We start from the raw sequence: 18,656 nt of genomic DNA on the forward strand, positions 1-18,656 counted from the left end.
ATAGTAAGGCAGGGAGGATGGAAACCAAATGTGTGAGTATTACCATCAATTTTATAAATATATGCATATATACATTTATATGTATTATATAAACTGCATGCATATATGGGCATATATACATACAGTGTGGAGCAAAAGTAGGTTCACAGCTGTGAGTATACAAAACACAGAGTTTAGTCTTGTATTATTATTTAATTATTGTATTATTTTCCACATGAACAACTGTAAACCTACTTTTGCCCCACCCTGTATAATACACACACATTATACACACACACATCTATATTTATAAACATACATACATACACACACTATATTTTAAAGATAATTTCACTTAAAAACCCATCAGAAATGGTAAGCAGGAATTGCTACATCGATCTCAGAGAAGAGGAATCCACATGCAGACAAGAATTCCATGCAGAGAATCTCGGCAACATCTACAGCACGTTTCACCCATATGCTTTTTATTGACACTACTTGCTCACTAATTCATCCACTCACAAAAGGAGCACAGACTGAGCCAGTGTAAGCCACCACGGAATGGGCAAACCGTGATGTGTGTCTTAATGAACAAGGAACCTGCTTTGAACAGGAATTCTCAGCAGAGATGACAGCATGACTGTTAAGGCCTCTCTAGTCAGAGAGACCTGGGTTCAAATTCTGACTTTGTTCCTTAGACGTGCAGGTGATCTTTGGGCAAGTAACTAAAATGAGCCTGTGCCCTCATCTGGTAAATGGGGACCTAGTGGTAGTGAATAGAAGAGAGTGAGTACTTCATGCTTCATGTCAAATCTCTCTTCCACAGCCTTTCTAGAAGCAACCCATAAGTTCCTATTTACTGCCAAGAAATCCTCAGCTCCAGAGAAAAGGCCCACTGGATTAATAACAGAGTGGCAGTGGCCAGGAGGGGACAGCAGCGGGCACCCCTGCAGCAAGTGGACAGAAGCCCATTGAAAAGGGATTTCCCAGTAGCACCTGCCAGGAAGGAAGTTAAAAACAAGGGGAAATGAACATTTCCTATGCCTCTTCCACATGGCAGGCTGTGCTGTGCCTTTTACGGAGATCATATGGATCTCACCAAAACATATATTGTGAAATGCAGTTCAAAATCATACTATTAGTCAATGGCAGGGCTGAGAAAAAGTGCAGGGAGCCAGCAGGCACCGAATGAGTGAGTGACTGAATGATTGCAGGACGAAGTCAGTTGTTACACCAAGAGCTGAGTTAAAAAGTCAACAGTAAACAAAAATCAGGAATGAGGGTATGAAGGTAGGAATAATAAAACAAACCACTATAATACTAATAATCTTGGTATGTACAGGGTACTATGCTAACCAGTTTATGTATATTATCTTATCAATCTCCAGATGAACGTTACCCCCTGTTTTACAGAAAGCAAAACTGAGGCCCAGAGAAAGTAACTGAGCTGGGACCCAAATCCTTGCTCTTGAGCTCTGTACTCCAGTGCCTGGTGGTTTCAGGGGTCAGTCCCACCAGGTCTTAAAGGAGCAGGAGCCCGGGCAAGCCCTGCTGAACTTCAATGAGTCACCCAGTGGAGCTAACGGGGCAAGGAAACCAGAAGAGCCCACTGGCGGGGAGACAGAAGGAAGCGGAATCAGACACGAGAAGCTGGGCTGAGGGCAGAAAGTGGCTCAGCAGGAGGGCACTCATAGGGAGGTGGACAGAGAGGAGACCGTGGTCAGAGAGGAAGTGCAGAGTTCAAGGCTGAAGAGGAAGAGAGAGGGCAAGGTCCAAAATACAGTTGTTTGCTCTTGGCAGAGGTCAACCAGAGACTGTCACTGGTCTTGGCCGGCATCTCCCAGACTGGATTCCATGGGACACAGACATTCACAGATACTGAGAGAACAAGGTTCAATTATCAAATTAACCTGGGAAACACAGCACACTGTTTGCCTAGCTGTGGTAAATTCACAATGAACAGAGTAAAGGCTCATTATCATATTAAAGACTCATTATCATATTAAAGGCTCTGATTAATTTTGTGGTAAAGAAATCTCCTTGACTTCACTTAACCCAGATTTGCCAAACCTATTTGTTCACCAAACGTTTAAGCACATCAACCCTACAGAGATCTCAAGGAATTGATGTTCTGTACAAATGTAGCCTGGAGGCTGCCATTTTCAGACCATGAGCTCCTGGGAGAAGGACAGTATTTTAGTTACAGTTGTAGTCTGCACAAATTCCACACACAGTAATGACCGGCAGGGTGGTGGTGAGGATAAGTGGACTGTAGTGAATGAGTGGGAGGCTGCTGGGGGGCTGGATGAATGGGTGGATGTTGAATGAATGGGTGGATAGATGACTGTAAAGATGGATGGACAGGGGGACAAAACAGATGGATAAACAACAAGGATAAACACTTCTGAACAGAAAATTAAACCGGTAGCTGGATGGGAATCAGGGACGTCAGGAGATGACATCTGTAGCCTACTACCATCTGGACTCTCCTGAGTGGCTTGACTTCAAGGGCTGGCCAATTTTTTTCTTTAACAGACTACATCATAAATATTTTAGGTTTTGTGGACAACAAATCAAGTCCCTGTCACATATTCTTTGTTTTTTTGAAATTATGACTATTCAATTTTTTACAAATGTAAACACTATTCTTAGTTATAGGCCATATGAAACAAGCCATGTGCCAGTTTTGGCCTGTGGGCCATAGTTTGCCAGCGCCTGCTGTACTTTGATAGAACCTGTCTACCAGCCTCTACTCTAGCCCATGCTTGCAAAGGAGAGGACAAACGAGTTCAGGCCCAAGTCTCGGCAAAGAAGGAAACTCTTACTATTCCACAGCTGAAGATGTCCACTCGCTTTGTCAGCTGTCCCACCTTGATGAAATCATCTGGCAGATACGCAGCTGAGGCCTGGAAAAGGTGGGTCTTCATCACAGTGTATTTTGACCTTTTGTTGACAGAACACAGGTGAGCCACTGGGTGAGCCAGCATGGGGGTGAAGTTTTGATCTAGCAAAACATTGGAGCTGTGGAAAAGAAAGTGGAACCTTCTTATTTTGACCTGGACAAAAAGAGGTTGCCATGGAGACCCTTTGGGAAACAACTTAGCAGTGAGCAGTGTCAGCTGCACTAAGTCAGGGTCACTGACAATCCTCAACACGGAGTTTCTGAGCCAGTCCTGAGAGGGAAGCCCACTCCCACTGGAAAATGAGGGTGGAACTAAGATTAATCCTGCTGCCTTAGGAATGGCATTTCGTGTGGCCAAATCCCCACAACCATCCTAATTGTCTACCCCGATCAACCTCAGCTGGCCAAGCCCATAGGTTGTATCACTCAGTCCCCTCCAAAGGTGTTCGGACCTCCAGCTCTGGCCCAGCTGACTCAAGTCTAAATACCAGCGTCCTTGCCCTGAACAATTTGGATCCTCAGTTGGTTGGAGCATCATCCCATGGACCTAAGGACTGTGGGTTTGATTCTCAATCCGGGCATATGCCTGAGTTGCAGGTTTGATCCCAAGTCAGAGTACACATAAGAAGGTCAGTGTTTCTCTTTTTTTCTTTCTCTCTCTCTCCCTTCCTCTCTCTAAAAGTGATGAAAAAAAATGTCCTCAGGTGAGGATAAAAAAATAAAAAATAAATAAAAATAAATGCCAGCATCCTTTGACTGAATCTGCCCAGATTGTAGAAAATAAGAGCAATAAAAACATTCTTGAATCTACTCATCTAAACCATGGGAATGAACTCTCAGAAACTACCCCAAAGGTGGGGCTGGGGGGAGGAGACAAAAGACTCAGCTAGATGTATGAAACCATTCAATAAAGGACTAATCTCTAACAGTTTTTTTAAAAGTAGACACCATGCCCTGGCTGGTGTGACTCAGTGAATTAAGCGACAACCTGTGAACCAAAAGGTCACGGGTTCAATTCCCAATCAGGGCACATGCCTGGGTTGCAGGCCAGGTTTCTGGTTGGAGGCGTGCAAGAGGCAACCAACTGATGTTTCTCTCCCTCCCTTTCTCCCTCCCATCCTCTCTCTCTGCAAATAAATAAAATCTGTAAAAGTAGACATCAATCCCAATGTCCACTATTAGAAGAAGTACATAAATTATGGACAACCCTGCAATGGAAGGCTAAGAAGTCACGGGAAATGATGACGTGCAATGTTTACTGTGTTTAAATAAAGGAGGGAAAAGAGAGCATGAACTGGCAGATGTGCTGCCTTAGGGCTGAGACTGAAAAATGGAGGAACCTGAGGAGTCTTGCTGTGAGCCAGGATGACCTCAGTCTTTTCATTTCCTTTCTTGGTGTGTGCAACCAAGTGAGAATCATGGGGGGAAAAAAGAGGAAAGAGCTTCTCCTTGGCAAATGGAAAGAGGACTTTGGGGAAGTGTGGGTTCTATGGTTTTGAGTTCAGATTTTCCAAATTCTCTGGTATCTTCTAGAATTTCTCCCCATGCTGAAAGTCTTCAGACAGGGATCTCCTGCTCTTAGATGTCTGGGAGCATGATAACTGGCTCCCTACCCTGCAGGAAACCTCCATGACCTGAGTTGCTTTCACCAACAGATACATAAGTTGGCGGGGGGGGCAGGTCTACAAGAGTACTGTGAGCACAGAGCTCAAAATTCCAGGGACTTGGCAGACATGGCCAGGTGCAGACCAGCTGGCTGGGTGGGAAGTAAAATACATGAGAGGTGTCGGGTGCTTGTTGGGAAAACACCAGCTCAGAAAAACAAATGTGGTGACAGATAGGCAGTTCATGCTGACTGCAATCAGAAACACTGATTTTGGGGGTTGAAAACTGTTTTCAACAAAGAAAGAGACACCCAAGGGAGGCAAGGTGGGCAGAGAAAGGCAAAAAGAAGAGAGACAGGGAGAAGGGAACCATGGAATGTCAGTCTCATCTCTGCAGCCTGAGCCCTTGGCAGGGTCTCCCTCTCTCACCTCTTGATGTTGCCGTGGATGATCTCCAAGCTGTGAAGGTACTCCACAGCACGAAGCAGCCCTGAGAAGATGCTGATGCGCTGGGGCCAGGGGAGGGGATGTGAGCCGCCCTAAGAGAAAAGAAAGGGGGAGCAATAGTGATACCTATGTCTTTTAAAGTTCCAATGGCAGGGTCCTAGGCTTCTGTCTCTCCTCCAGCCCCTCCTGTCCTCTGCAACAGGGCTTTACCAGCATGGTTTACTGGCAGGGTACAAGTTTTAACATCAGAATATCTAGGTGTAAATCCCAGTTCAGACATGCACTAGCTGTGTGACTTTGGAAAAGACACTCAACGTCTCTGAGCCTCCCTTTCTTCGATTAAAATGGAAATGTCAATCCCTATGCCTTAGGGTTGTTGTAAGGATTCAAAGAATCCTTATGCTAGTGTATCCTTGTACTAGCAGAGTGCCTGTCACACAGTGGGTGCTCAGCAAACAGCAGCTCTTTTTGCCTTCCCCTACGTGCTACCACTGTTGTTCTAAGATTGAATCTCCAGGTTAAAGCACCACTTATTTTTCAAGTCCTATCTTAAGTCCCACATCCTCTAAGAATTGGCCTTGCTAATCAACTTCTCTAAAACTCTGAATTCTGTAGCCACATGAACCCAGTTTAAACCCTAGCCCTGACACTTGTCAGCTCGGTTCCTTCGGGCAAGTCATTTTGCCTCTCTGTGCCAGAGACTCTCCTCTTTTGGAAAATGAAGAAAACCTGCTGGGTTGTGGCAAGGCCTGGAGAAGACATGTGAAAAGCCCACAGTGCCCACAGGAAGAGTCCAGCACAGCTAGTGATCATTATTGTTACACCATGAATAACTGCTTTGGTCTCTGCCAAAGGAAGCAATAATTCCATGTGGAATAAATTTTTCTCCTCTGTTTCAAGATTTAATGGGAGGGAGATTTGTTTTAAAAATTGTAATTTTTAAGTAATACTTAATTTGTAAGTACTACACTCACATGGTATAATATGCAAAAGGTACAAAAGCATGTGTAGTAAGTTTCCCTCCTGTCCTATACCACAGCTATCTAGTTCCCCTCCCCAGAGGCAGCCAAGGTACTCTTTTGTTGTATCTTTCCAGAGATATATCCATAAATACACAAGCAAATAGGTATATATTAGCATACCATTTTTAAATAGAATTTTACCTCTACTTTTCCATACTTTGTATCTCTTAATTCTTTTTCCTCTTCTATTGCATTGGCTACCACCTCCAGAACAATGTTGAGTAAAATTAGTGCCATGGGATACTTTAGTTTTTCTCTTGACTTAAATGTAATGCCTCTTGTCAAATAAACGTTTTATAGGGTTTTACTTGAAAATATTTAGCCAGATCTTATCTATCCTGGACTAACTTCTATTAAAGGGCCTTTCTGGATGTCCCCTCCCTCTCTGGACTCCTGTATGTCCTTAATCCTTGATTCTCTAATAGGGTGCTGCCTGGTCCTGTTCTCTGACTATGACCCAGTCTCTTACCTGACACCGGAGTCTGTCCTGTAAAGAACCATTTGCCATGTAGGGGTAGATCAAGCTGTAAAACTGTTTTCCAGTGCAGAAGCCCAGCAGAGGTAAGATATTGGGGTGGCAGCATCTGTAATCAGGCATTAGTGCAGGAGTGAGGACTCAAACAGAAAGAGTAATCAAAGACTTCTCTGGCCCTGGCTGAGAAGCCATTCCAGTTGGTTGGAATGTCATCCCAATGCACCAAGGTTGTGGATTCTATCCCCAGTCAGGGCACACACAAGAATCAACCAATGAATGCCTAAATAAGTGGAACAGCAAATTGATATTTTTTTCTCTCTCTCTCAAAATCAATCAATAAAAAATATTTTTTAAAGACTGCTCAAATTCCTCACTTTCTATACTTCTTCTACCCTCTCCATTGCCCTGAGGCCCTAGCGCCACAGTAGAAAGATGAAAACTGCCTTCCTTCAAGGAGCTAGAAGTCAAGTTGCTTCAATTTATCCTGCTTCCCTGCTCTGCAGCATTCTGACACCTTAGCCACCCCATCTTCTTGAAGCAGAGGCTTAGAGATTAAGCAACTAGCCCTAGGTTATAACTAGCACTCGGTGAAGCCAGGATGACACTGAAGGTCTGTTTGACTCCTAGCACTGGAGTTCTTCCCCCAAATCCTCTTCCAATGGATTCTAAGTCACCAGTCCCTCCTGACTCTCCTCCTACCTCTCTTGACCACTCTTTCTTGGCCTTTCTCACTAAGACCCTCCTCCTACACCTCCCTCTAAAACCTGAGCCTCCCAGGCTGGCCCATCATCCTGTATTATAAACTGCTCCTCTAGGTAACTCCCACCTCTGTGAAGAACACTCTCACAGCTCTCATCTCCATGCTCTAGGTCAGGGGTGTCAAACTCGTTTTCACCAGGGGTCACATCAACCTCGTGGTTGCCTTCAAAGGGCCAAAATAATTTTAGGACTGTATAAATATAACTATTCCTTAACTGTTAAGGAGATGAAATTACATTCAGCCCTTGGAAGGCAACCTCAAGGCTGACATGGCCTCCTGTGAAAATGAGTTTGACAGCCCTGCTCTAGGAAAACAACCTAGACTTGACCACTCCCAAACCCACTTCTCTGCCCATAGTTATACCTCAGCGCAGGGGACTACCAACCATCCAATTTCCCAGAAATTTCCTCCTTATCGCCTCATTTAATTATAAAACTATCATAAGTAGTTTCGAACATCCCTTTCATTCCCCCCTCCTCTGCCTTGGGTCAGATGCTGATGGACTCTCCCCAGGACTATTGTAACGGCCTCCTGCCTGACCACTCTGCCCTCTTCCACATCCCCCAGGCCTTCCCACTTCACACTTTTCACACTCATTAAAATTATTTACACACTACTCTCCCCACTGGACCATAAACTTCCCGAAGGCAGAGGCAGTGTATTTTTCAAGGCCTGCACTCCCCAAGCAAGTAGGGCCTGGACAACTCACATTTGCCAAATCAGTGAATGAAGGAATGCCTGCCAACTCCAGGACGGCACCATGCCAAGGTGGAGGGGATATTAGACTTCTAGTTTCCACTAAATATGTGTGTTACATCGGTATGTGTATACGTGTGTGTACGTGTGTACACATGTATGAACAGAGAAAGGATTAAAGAGTATCAAAGGATTAAAATATATCAAAATATTAATACAGCAGTGGTTACTTGTAGGAGCTATGGAAAATAGATTTCTATTTTCTTATTTATGATTTTCTTTATTTCTTAAAATACTCTACAATGATCACGCATCACTTGCCCAAGGCTGCACACTGACAGAGGAAACTCGACAGGGACCTGCCAAGGCTGAATGACAGCTGACGCACAGCACGTGCCAGGGGCCCGACAGGCTCTGTGAGGCTCCCATCAGTCAGTGATGGCAGAGCCAGAACAAGCCCCTGGGTCTCCCAATAGTCCTTCCCCTTCTCTTTCTCAGTGGCCACCCAGCTCTGTGACAGGGAAGCTCACTTCACTCCTCCAGCCTCAGTTTCCCCACCTGTAAAATGAGCAGATTTGAGGATAACTTTTGAAGGCCCGTACTGCTCAAGGCCAGAGGTAGCAGAATTTCTCTGTAAAAAAACTAGACAATAAACATTTTGGACTCTCTAGGCCATGCGGTCTTCGTTCCAATTACTCAACTGTGCACTGTCTCACAAAAACAGCCACAGACAACATGGGAATAAATGAACTGTGTTCCAATAAAACTTTATTATGCACACCGAAGTCTGAATTTTTAATCCTTTTCATGTGTCATGAAATATTGTTTTTATTTTTCTCAAACCATCCTTAGCTTTTGGGCCATGCAAACATAGGCAGGGCCGGATTGAGCTGGTTGGCCGCCATTTGCCGGATCCTGCTCCAGAGCACTGGAGTTTTAGGATGGATTCACCCATAGAGTGGGAATCAGCAAGTCTCTGCGCACCTCACACAATGAGATAGAAACAGATTTCTCTCCCCCTGGATGAAAGGAGTTGGGCCAAGGGAGCCAAGGTTCTTTTGCAATTCTAGCCTGTACTTATAGTTGCTACAGAGAAAAAGCATGGACTATGGAGCCAGACCAATCCAGGTTCAAATTTGAGCTCTGTCGCTTACTAGCCATGTGATCTTGGACAAGACACTTAACCTCTTTGTGCCTCAGTTTGCCTGTATGTAAAACAATATGGTAATAGCAGCTACATTACAGGGTTCTTGTGAGGACAAAATGAGTTTATACACACAGAGTGCTTGAAACATGACTGCCACACAGGGAGCACTATGTAAGGATTAGTTGTCATCATTATTAAACAGACTATTTTCCAAAGGGAAGGCTTACCTTTGACAAATCTGTTTCTCTGCTTGCAAGAATTTCTCAATTGATCCTGGGCCTGAGCAGTCCGTCTGTGGGAAAATACACTACAACATTAAAATCCAGCCTCACCATGCAGCCTCCACCCGCGGCTAGAAACCAAGAAGTGCTCACCTCTCTGAGCTTCTTGCAGACAAATGGCGTGCCCTGCCTTTGTCCTCTGTAGATGTCAGCAAAGGTCCCCTCACTGATTTTGTAGGTTTGATTGAAGTTATCAGTTGCCTGAACCACGTCCTCCTCGCTCCAGAACATGCTGTTTGTAGCCTCGCTCAGAAGCGTTTCTTGCTTAGGAATGGAGGTGCTGAAATCCTGGGGTTCCAAGAAGAGACAGAGATTACAACAGAGTTAATATGGAAGATGTTCTCCATACTATGTCAGGGATACCTTAGAACACCAGAGCTGAAGGGCTGGAGGGGCTCACCTTATCCAGTGAGGAGGAATGATAAAAAGGACATGACTAGGGCCTGCTCAAATCCCAGCTCTGCCCCTAACTTGCTTTGTGACCTTGGACAAGTTACTTAACCTCTCTGAACTTAATTGCATCAGCAAAAATGAACATGACAATCATACCCTGGAGGGAAATTTTGAAGATTAACTAAAATGTGAGTATGCCTGACACAAATGGTTGATATTTGCTCTTTGTTTGTTTATTTTTCAGTTTACAAAGGTAAGCACGCAGGAGGCCACAGACCTGAGGTGAGATCACACAGCCAATCAATGGCCAAGCTGGCGTGCCCAGTCCTGCCTGTGGTGCGCATGCTGGGAAGCGGGAACCGAACATAGTTCAGTAACCAGAGCTTCGGAGACCGCTTGTGTGTGCAAGACCATGGAAAGGAACTCTGCTCCAATCACTTCCCTTCTTCAAAACAAGTATACATCAACTTAAATTTTTTTAAATTGTATGCCCTTATAAACAGTTTTAGAAGATTGGGGGTGGGGGGAGCCGGTGGGAATCCCACTAATCCCATGATCCAGTCAACTGCTCTTCAAGTCTGGTGTGCTTCTCCCAAACTAGACACATGAGAGCTCGTTCACCAGGCTGGAATCAGGACGCACACACATCGTTTTGCTGTCCGGTGTTTTCATTGAACATCGCACTGTGGTCCTTCTCCCAACTTACCATCTCTGAGCAGGATTGATTTTCAGAGAAAATTAAAAGCCAGTCTGCTTGTGGGACAGCTCTATTAACCAGACCCACGCAGAGCTGGTTTCTGCACCGGGCACCCTGCCCACACACGTTTAGGGGCCAACAAATACATTTTAATTTCTTGTAAAATCAGAAGAACAAAAATGAACTTTCAAAGTCAAAGAAATGTTTTAATTTTTAATCTAGCTTGAATTATACTCATCTTCATATCAATGGAATTATATATATATATATATATATATATATATATATATATTTGTTTATTTATTATTTTAATGAAGGACAGGGCCCATGAAGGCATAGGTGCCCAAGACCCACAAAAGACCTATGTGGCTCTGGACCCAAGTCATGAAAATTCAGGATAAGACAAACATATTTTGGGTGGAAAAAAAATTGGAGGGGAAGCAGTTTGTAAACAAATGCCTACTACAACCAATATATTTTACAGGAGGAAGATGCAAATTATCAGCTCTCATTTAAACACAAATAATGGAAAAGCTCACTTAAAATGTATATTCACACCCTGGCTGGTGTAGCTCAGTGAATTGAGCGCCATCCTGTGAACTAAAGGGTTGCTGGTTCGATTCCCAGTCAGGGCACGTGCCTGGGTTGCGGGACAGGTCCCTAGGTACGAGAGGATTGATGTCTCTCTCCTACATGGATGTTTATCTCCATCTCATTCTCCTTCCCTTCCCCTCTCTCTAAAAATATATAAATAAAATCTTTTTTTAATGACAACAGCCAGCACAACAATAGCCATTCAGTATGCATAATTCAAAATTAAAATTAAAAAAAAGTGTATTCACTAGTGCACCAACCTGCCATCTCAACCTAACCCTGTCCCAGCTGTACTGACCACCAGTATTACTGGCCAGTACTTACTATCTTGGAAGCTCAAGTAATTCAATGGGTCTCCTTTCTCCCCCTCACCTCACCCCTAACCCCCACACTGGTCTCAGGGAATAAATGCATTGCACTTTTGAGAGAGAGAGTGCCCCAAACTGGGGACACAGCTTTTGGGTGGAGGATTTACCTTTGAATCAGATGAAGCAGGAAGGTCAGTGTTTAAGGAAGGAGGAGCATCTTCAGGAGGAGGCAGGAGGTTGGCTCTGGCTGGAGCAGGACCTGGAAAGTAGGAACTGCGGTCGGAAAGTGGCCTGCTTGGGGAAAGAGGGAGGCGGTCCCTAGCAGTCCCCATACCAAACCTGTCTCTGATTTACATGACAAACACTCACTGTCAGTACGATGGCTGCTATTTCCTGATAGTCCCAGGCACAGCCTAACAATCCTCATGCATTACCTGCATGAATCCTCAGGACAAGCCTGTGCATTGGTTGATCCTGTAAATGATTCCCACTTGGCAGGTAGAGAAACAGAGGCACTAGAGGTGGCCTGGCCACTTACCTAGGGCCACACATTAAGTGGCAGAGCCAGCCTTCAAAGGGAATGTCATCTGTGTGACCTCTAACCCCTACACTGTCACACGTCCCTCAAAAGGATCAGAGAACACACAGGCAGTTAGCTATGAAGGCTGCCTTCCAGAAACCTCCACCATAGCAGGAACGGTCATAACCAGCCTCTGAGGTCAGAGGCAGGAGAGGCTGGCCATAACAGGGTGGGAGGTGAAGGAGGGTTTCACAGAGGAAAGAGCAGTTGACCTGGCTCGAAAGAAGGAGAAACGTTTCTGACAAGTGGCTATGAGGTAGGAGGGCACCAAGGCGGGGAACCAGGGGAGGGGAAGCCCAGGTGTGCAGCAAATACCCCAGGCACACCTAATTAGCACACACTGACACCATGCCAGGGACCGTTCTAAGTGCCGCAGGGTGTCTACTCATTCAGTCCTCACCACAGCCCTAGGAGATGGGTACCATTAGTGCCTACTCTTCACGGATGCAGAAAGTCAGGCCTCTGAGGAACTGGGGGCCGGCCCTTCCAGGGAAACCTGGCCTTGACCCCAGGGTTGCTGGCCAAACTCACCCGCTTCTCATGTTTCTAGTTTATGACATCAAGAAAAGAGTGATTCATCTGGAATTTTGGCCATAAAAAATAATTCAGAAGACTGAAAATAGTACCAGGGTGAAACCAGACGCAGCCTTGCTAAACTGTTCATCTGGGCGGCTGACAAAACAAAACCTCCCTGACACAGAGCAGGAGGCTCTCTCATCCCCACAGAGCCCCACAGGAGGCCAGCCTGTGCCTCTCCTGGTCCGTGGCTATTTCTGGAGTCTTTGTGGGGGTTGGTTTTGGTTTTGGTTTTCACATTTTCCAGAACTGGTTATATGATACTTGAAGAGCATCGCTTAAGAAGGTACCATGTCTGCACACCCACAGCCTCCAGAGAACCCCAGAGTAGGGCACTAAGCACACACACTTGCACACCCTCAGTCTGTCAGTGTACTGTGAACATAAACTGGGCTTCAGGGTAAGAGCTACAGCTCACAGCTCAGACATTGCAAGTGTCCTGGCAAACACACAAGCATGATAATTAATGCAGATTCCACAGTAAAATAAACAAAACCAGCAATGCGCTGCAGACCAGTTGCTGGCAGTGTAACTAGAGAACTTATGCTGCTCCTCACTTAAATCCATCCCCTACCCACACCCAGGCCAAGCTTCCCACGGGGTTCTCCCACCCGCTCTCCCTCCCCTGTGAAGGAATGCAGAGGGGAGATCCAGGACTCTGATGGTGACCCCAGTGTCCACAAGGACACCCCTGACCATGTCTTAGACTGCAGGCAGGACACTCGTGCCCAACCTTCCCACACGCCAGCCTTGCCCAGCTCCTTCCCATTTTCTCTCAGGTATTGGTCACATGAGAATCTTTGGAATACAGGTGCCCCCTGACGGCAGCACAGGGCCCCAGCCTTGCAGAAAGGCCCCCTGCCACTGCAGCTCCTGGGATGACGTCTCTGCCTGCTCCCCTTGGCCTGTCACGTGCACCCATCCCCTGGAGGTTGGCCACGCCTCTGGGCCACCCCACTGAGTCACCTGGGGTTTTCTTTCAGTCCACTTTAATTCACACAGTATGTATTCAGCCTTGAAACCTCCAGTTTTCTATGCATGTAGTATATATTTTCTCTAACATGTTCTCATGTACCACTGGGGGGTGCAGGCTCCACAATCTGGGAACAGCTGCTCCAGGACAACTCAATCTCCCTCCTGCCCCACCCCCTCTCCCTGACCCAGCGCTGGCCTCAGAGCAGAGCTGCACACGTGGTCTCTTGTCCTTTTCCTTTGCCCTGTGACTCCAAGGTCAGCGCTGGCCTCACTCAACCAGGATTTTCTGGTCTGACTTGATGCCTAGTGCTCACTCTGGGGGCTGTCTCAGGTCAGTTGGGTTGGGAGGACCACTGAGGTCTGCTCTTGTGACAGATGAGGGCTACTAGTTGGAGGAGAGGCTGAGTCTATTTATCCCTGTGGTTCTGTAAACCATGAGAAGGAGTGGGATTTGGGCCACTCCGCCAGGCTGACACTTCAGCTAGGAGCTAGCCCGGCTCTGTGAATGCTCGTGGAGGGATTGGGTCAGGGACGACAATGGGCTACATATATGTCACTTCCAAAACACTAAGAATTAACCTTTTGTGTGCCAAAACTGTTACAATTTTAAAAAGTTTCTTATGAAAATCTTTCTAGAACGTCTGCCTTCCCGAGCAGAAGGCAGCCAACCCCATCCCGCCGCGCTGCACTGTCGGGGGCCTCCGTGCAGAGCACGTGGGAGCGCTGCCTCTCGCTCGTGCGCTCTGTGCCCTGCCCGCCCCGTGGCCAGTGGTGGGACCAGTTTGTTTCAGTCTGGCAAATGTGACTCAGCTCTGCATGGAAAACCTATAGAAGCGAAGTGGTGGGCAGGAGCCAGACCTTCAAACCAAGTTTTCCCATGGGAATCAGGCCTAGAAAATGCCTATGGACTGTTGTGGCTTGCTCTTGCTAAAACTCCATCTCCCTGGTCTGAAACACTAAATGTGTATTGTCTATCTCCAAGGTAATTTCCAAAGCCTGTGTGAATTTTCCCAAGGACAGAGCTAATCAGCTCACTGCCTTTCCCTTCCGCATGTGTTATTTTCATTTCCTTGATTGCACCTAAAATTTAGACAACAATATTCTATGTAACAGATAATAAATCCTTCTTTAATGTAAGACCCGAGAAAAACAATAAAAGCCTGTGTAGGCAAGGGTCGGGGCACTCTCCTCTTGAGAGTGGCCATGCCATCCCCTTTTTCTCCACAGGATTGCTGTCACCTGTGCATTTACTCTTGTCTTCAGTCACAACAGGCGGACTCTGCGGGCCGGAGTCCACCACAGGGTCTGTGTCTGTGGCCTCCCCATCCCTTTTCGGTTTGTCAGACAGAACTGGGCTCCAGTCCTGGCTTTGACATTACTAAAGATTTGGCCTTGGGTGAGTTGTGTATCATTTCTTTAACTTTCCCAAATGTAAAAACAGCACAAATAGTCCATTCCTTGTGGAGTTCTTGTCCAGATTAAAAGAGATGACAGTTATAAAGCACAACGAACAGACTCTGCTACGTGTGTATGAGTATCAAGGCTGGTAAAACTCTGTGTAGAGTAAAAGAAAATAGATTCTTATTGACAGCCCAATTGCCTCTCCTATAGCTAAGGCTTTGTGAGTTATTTTGGCTACCCAGAGCCCTTTTATCTGAATTCTATCTTTGAGAATTTGTTTAATAAAATACTGAGAACGTGTCTGTGGCTTACCTGCTCAAGAATTTTCCTCTCCCATGTCTCTTTCCCACTCCCGCCCCACCTACTACTACAAGGGGGTCAAGATATGCAGCGGTTAAGACGCGGGCTCTAGCCCTGGCTGGGGAGCTCCCTTGGTTAGAGCAGCATCCCAATATGCTAAGGTTGCGGTTCGATTCCCCCTGTCAGGACACACACAAGATTCAACCAGTGAATGCACCAGTAAGTGGAACAACAAAAAAAATGATGTTTCTCTCTCCCACTTTTGCTCTCTAAAACCAATAAATTTTAAAATATATATTTTTTAAAATAAAAAGATGTGGGCTCAAGCAAACCATCTGAGCCGAATTGTGGCCCTACCACTCATTCAGCCAGGAAGCCCTGAAAGGTTATGCATCCTTCCCCAGCTACTGAGGGGGCAACACGGGCCACCCCTGGCTGTCAGTGTGGCTTGGGAGGCACTGGCCAGAAGCTCCAGGTGCCCTGTCTCCTGCACGCTGACACTGTTCCCACCTGTCGTGCCCTCCCCAGCCCCCTCCACTGCTGCCTCTGCAATGTCCACTCCCACAAGATAATCAGCTTGAATTTTGGGGCCCAAAGAAAGCTTGGGGTTTTCCCAAGAAAATACAAGCTTTGAGTCTTCTTTTCATTCTGAGGAAATGAATGATTACTCATTATTTTCAGTGTAGGCAAAGATAAACAATCAATTTCTTGTCTCCGTCTGCAGTTTGTCTTTAGTATCTTGACCTGCCAGGGCACTAGTGCTTCCAAAGGCCACTCAAGAAACTGAATGGTGCAAAGGCCGGCAGAAACTTACGAGGCTTGTTTTTGCAGTCGCCTAGATGAGGAACAACGGAAGAAGTTGCTACACCTGGGACCTCCTCCATCCTGACAAGCATTCCCCCAGAATCTCCCTACTTTATTACTGTTTCCCATTGGCCATCAACCAGTATCACATTGGCTTTATGGCTATTTCCCCTTATCTTTTTTCTTTATGTTATTTATTTATTTTTAGAGAAAGGGGAAGGGAGGTAGAAAAAGGGAGAGATACATCAACAGGAAGAGAGAATCATGGACCCCACCTGGGAATCAAACCCACAAACCAGGCACGTGCCCTAACCAGGAATCAAACCGACGACCTTTCGGTTTGTGGGACAACACCCAACCCACTGAGCTACACCAGTCAGAGCCTCCCCTTATCTTTCTTTAATTGCTGATCAAAGTTCTGCACTTTTTTTTCCTTTATCTACAGGAAATAATTCAGACTCCTTGTCCTAGAATTAATTTTCCGAACTTGATGTATTTGGGATGTTTGGAATGTTCCTAACATCAGGTAACATTCCATTTTTAAATATGTTTATTGATTTGAGAGAGAGAGAGAGAAACATCAACGTGAAAAACATTGATTGGGTGCCTCCCATATGCGCCCCAACCAGGGATCAAACTCCCAACCTTTTGGTGTATGGGATGATGCTCCATCCAACTGAGCCACACCAGCCAGGGCTCAGCTAACATTTAGCGAGCATTTATATGGTGGCAACACTGAAGTGTATGATTCCTTACCTCAACATGACAAGGTAGGTTCTATTATTGTGCCCATTTTATAGATGACAATACTGAAGCACAGAAAGACTAAATAATTCTGCTAGAAAGTGGCAAAGTTGGAGTTCAAATGTGGGTCTGTCTAATGTAAAAGCCTATGTGTGTTCCTCTCAGCTCATGCTGACCTTGGCTTTGGGATCCACACTGATGAACTGAGGGCTCATAGCTGTGGGGTCTTTGGCTCACCACGCAGGAGGCTGCAGGAGGGAGGAAGGAAGGCTGGGCTCCAGGGGAAAGGCGGTAAGAATGGAGATGTGGGCACAGACAGCAATTCCCCCTGGGGAAGTCGCCGCTAGCCGAGTCCTTCCATGATTTGGCAAAAAGGCCTGAGCCCATTCCTGGGAACAGGGAATGGAGAAAAACCTGAAGTAGTCTGACAGGCTTTGGGGTAGTGGTGTGTGCAGAGGTTAGGGATGTAAGTGTTCAAATGACAGATGCTACTTCCCACTCATGTGACCTTGAGCAAATCGTTTTCCCTCTTGGTGCTTCAGGTGCCCTAGAACAATGCAAAAGATCTGTGCCCAGGAACGAGGAGGAAGGTAGTGAGGCCAGGAGCCCTCCGCTGTGTGGCTGTGAGGGCCAGGCCCCCAGAGGGGCCATGGGCCTGTGGAGGGAGAACAGGGAGGTCACCAGGCTCCTCGCTGGGAGCCAGCATGCAGGGCCAGCCTGACCTGGGGGCTTCAGTTTTCTCATCTGTGAAAGGGGGACAGTCACAATCCCTAACTCACAGCTCACGAAGATTAAATGAGTTGACATCTTTGAGGTGCTTAGAACACTGGCACAGAGAAAGCCCTCATTTACTGAGTTATTTCTTTCTTTCTATAAAAATGGTTAAAAATGGTATATATTCTTTTATTATCTGGATTTTTTCAGTTAATATAGTGTATATTTTCATGGATGTACACACACCCAAATCACTGTTAACAGTATTGTTATGTTAAAAATACATTAACAGTATTATGCTATGCTAACAGTATTATTGTAATGAACTTCTGTCATTAATTTTACCATCCTCACTGTTGTTTCTAATTTTTTGCCATTATATACTGAGTTGAATATCTTTATAGATAAATTATTTCCTTAAATAAATTTTCTTTAAATAAAAAAATTTAATTTAATTTAAAATACCTGGGCCTGGAAGGGCAGCCGGCCTCACGGGCCGCCCCTTCTGCTGCTCACCCTCGGCGTTGCTCACAGAAGCCGCCCCTGGCCCTCCTGGCTGCACGGCACCCGGGAAATGCGGGACAGAAGACTTGGTCTCAGGAGCTGGTTTCCCTGGAACAAGGTGCAATGGAAGGAAGTCGCGGTTATTCGGTGAAGTGGCATAGCCGTCAGAGGCTGGTCTGGTCCCAGCTCTGCCTCAAAGTCAGCGTGCCCAGCGAGTGCTTCCCTCTCTGAGCCTTGGCCTCTCCGTCTGTAGAACGTGGGAGTTGGACATGACCCTCTCCTGTGACTGGCCCAGCATGACATTCTGAGTCAGAATACCTGCCTGCTAACCCTACTAGCTGTGTGACCTTAGACAAGTCGCTTTCCTTCTCAGAGCCTGTGTTCTTACCTGTCAAATGGACACACTGAAAACATCTGCTTGCCCGTCTCACAGACTGTTGGGAGGGAGACAGGAGAACACAGCCGTGACAGGGCTCTGTAAACTGTGCATGTCCCTGAACACAGGGGAGTTAAAGATACCCATCCTCCGTGGACACAGACAACGGTGTGGTGAATGTTGGGGGAGGGGAGTGGAGGTGGAAGAGAGTATGGGGGGGCGGGATAAATGGTAGTGAAAAAATACAATAAAAAAGAATGTTTAAAAAAAGATATCCATCCTGCTAAGTCCCCAGTCAAGCCCCTCATTATAAACGTTCTGGCTGGTCCTGCAGCTTCCCCTTCCACAAGCAGTGGAAGCGTGTGCAACCTTCCCCG

At 46.2% G+C, this 18,656-nt stretch overlaps 1 protein-coding gene across 1 annotated transcript in view; it reads right to left on the reverse strand.

Moving 5' to 3' along the window:
- Positions 1–18,656, reverse strand: part of IRAK2 (interleukin 1 receptor associated kinase 2) — a 59,790-nt gene that overhangs the window by 15,375 nt on the left and 25,759 nt on the right. The window contains exons 3-9 of the mRNA XM_045832267.1: positions 17,865–18,011; positions 11,473–11,564; positions 9,407–9,601; positions 9,260–9,324; positions 6,424–6,538; positions 4,915–5,024; positions 2,805–3,000 (exon numbers count right to left, since the gene is read on the reverse strand). Coding sequence (XP_045688223.1) covers positions 2,805–3,000; positions 4,915–5,024; positions 6,424–6,538; positions 9,260–9,324; positions 9,407–9,601; positions 11,473–11,564; positions 17,865–18,011 — 920 coding nt within the window. The remainder of the gene's footprint in view (positions 1–2,804; positions 3,001–4,914; positions 5,025–6,423; positions 6,539–9,259; positions 9,325–9,406; positions 9,602–11,472; positions 11,565–17,864; positions 18,012–18,656) is intronic.

This window comes from Phyllostomus hastatus, unplaced genomic scaffold (genome assembly GCF_019186645.2).
Source record: "Phyllostomus hastatus isolate PE091 unplaced genomic scaffold, TTU_PhHast_1.1 phas_contig_16, whole genome shotgun sequence".
In the NCBI taxonomy this organism is placed as follows: Eukaryota; Metazoa; Chordata; class Mammalia; order Chiroptera; family Phyllostomidae; genus Phyllostomus; species Phyllostomus hastatus.